The sequence below is a fragment of the Biomphalaria glabrata genome, chromosome 9 (assembly GCF_947242115.1).
Source record: "Biomphalaria glabrata chromosome 9, xgBioGlab47.1, whole genome shotgun sequence".
NCBI classification, from domain to species: Eukaryota; Metazoa; Mollusca; class Gastropoda; family Planorbidae; genus Biomphalaria; species Biomphalaria glabrata.
Genome location: NC_074719.1, coordinates 3,033,517 through 3,035,416, shown reverse-complemented (window position 1 = coordinate 3,035,416; position 1,900 = coordinate 3,033,517). Strand labels below are relative to the sequence as shown.

The 1,900-nt window shown below is 40.2% G+C and overlaps 1 protein-coding gene across 1 annotated transcript; it reads right to left on the bottom strand.

Annotated features, from left to right (window-relative positions):
* Positions 1-649: 649 nt before the first annotated feature.
* LOC129928158 (uncharacterized) lies at positions 650-1,648 on the bottom strand. The gene has a single exon (XM_056041106.1). It carries the CDS (start codon positions 1,646-1,648, stop codon positions 650-652), a length of 999 nt encoding a protein of 332 aa, XP_055897081.1.
* Positions 1,649-1,900: the final 252 nt, after the last annotated feature.

Genomic DNA, 1,900 nt, shown 5'->3' with positions numbered 1-1,900 from the left:
CATAAAAAAAAAGAACAATCACAAAAATAGAGCAGTGAGATTCATAACAAACGAATATTCACATTTGACTAGAGTAACACCTTTAGTAAAATCAGTAAATTTAGAAACACTTCTGGAAAGAAAACTAAAAAGTAAAGTAGCAACAATACATTCTTCTTCTTGAAACTGTCAGGTAGAGTTGAGTCTTCGGCTCTTGGAATACTAGGCCAACAAAAGAGAGAAGAAGCTTCCTCTCACCGGCCTGGGGGGGGGGTCAGACTCGCGCCAGAGGCCGCGTACGCCGGGACCCTGTCGTTTTCATTTTCTATACCTGGCTAACCATGCAGGACACGCCATTTATGTAACGGCCCCTTGAGGAACACTGAACCATAATTTACAGTTAGAAAAACAAAACCTAAATAAAATTTTCAGAAAGACAAAAATACAGAAGCACAATTCTTATTCCATACGCTACAATAAATTCGTACAAGTGCTCCTTCTTCCCTGTGCCATTAGAGAATGGAATGGGGTTGCCTGAATCAGCTAGGAAAACCAACGACGTGGCAGATTTTAAGTCATTGATTGACATGCATAACAAGATTGACACATGAAATGCGTAGGACGCAACTATCTTATTTTTTTTAAGTAATAAAGATAATATAATAGCTGATTACACGTGAACATGGAACAACATCTTGACTATAGCTCTAAATCGTGTGTTAAACAAATAGTAGATCCCTATTTTATAAGCACAATGTAAGATGATCAGATGGTTAACCACAAAAGTGATTATTCCATGGAGATTGTTGTACTTCCTACCTGGGAAAAACTCGGGCATTGCTGCTTGGGCCAGAGAGAACAAAGACAGAACCAGTTGTAGAAACCCTAACAGAATGATCACCAGGAACACGGCCTTGACCAGCTGGACCTCTTTTGCTTTTAACGCGTGGTCATTGCCCTTGTTCTCATCGCCATGGTAACTCGTCACGTGGGTCATCCGTTTACGGTTCAGTGAAGCCTGTATCAAGGACCTAGCCAGGATAAGAGAACATACCGTGGAGATGAAGAGAAAGATGACAGGGCAGACAGTTCTAGCCACCACCAGTTCGATGAAGTTCAATATCTGAAAGTGGCTGTATGGATAGAAAGTCAGTTTTGTGAGGTTGGTGAATGGGTTGGTTTGCCATGTCAGATAATAGGACGAGAGAAGGGGAATTCTAAAGACAGTGTTACACATTAATATAACAGCATTGATAAACACAGTTCTTTGAAAAGTGAATATATTTTTTAATTTAAGTGGCATGGCAACACAGCAGCATCTGGTAATGGCCAGGTAAGTTTCTAGGCAGGTGGAAGCATCCAGAAAGATATATTGGTAAAACTGTATTATGACACCCACGGTGATCATGCTGACTGGCAGATCTTTTTGCCACGGAGACAGAGCGATCACAGACGCGATGCCCTTGCAGGCGTCCAGAGCCACGTAGATCAGATCTGAAACGGACAGAAGCAGGAATGTGATGTTCACACCGTCTCGTAGTCCAATTTTGCAGAATGTGATGACATTTAGGACGTTTGCAAAGATGGCGATAATCTGCGCGCTGGGACTCAGGACTTTGGTGTAGGCAAACATGACAGACAGAAGGTGCTCATCACTTACTGTAGACATTTTCAACTCTTTCTCTCCTAACTAACGATACCAACGTTGATTCCACTAGAATGTGGTAAATATATACGGAGAGAAAGAGTTAAAACTATGTCTTAAACCTCATCAATGTTATGTTACTATGTTCGTAATGTTTCTATATAATAATAATAATAATTTAAAATTTATCTAGAGCTGTTAACAAACATAGTGTAGGCTCAAGGCGCTATGATAACAAAGCAAACAGGAGATTTAAAATGAAAAACTAATTTTATG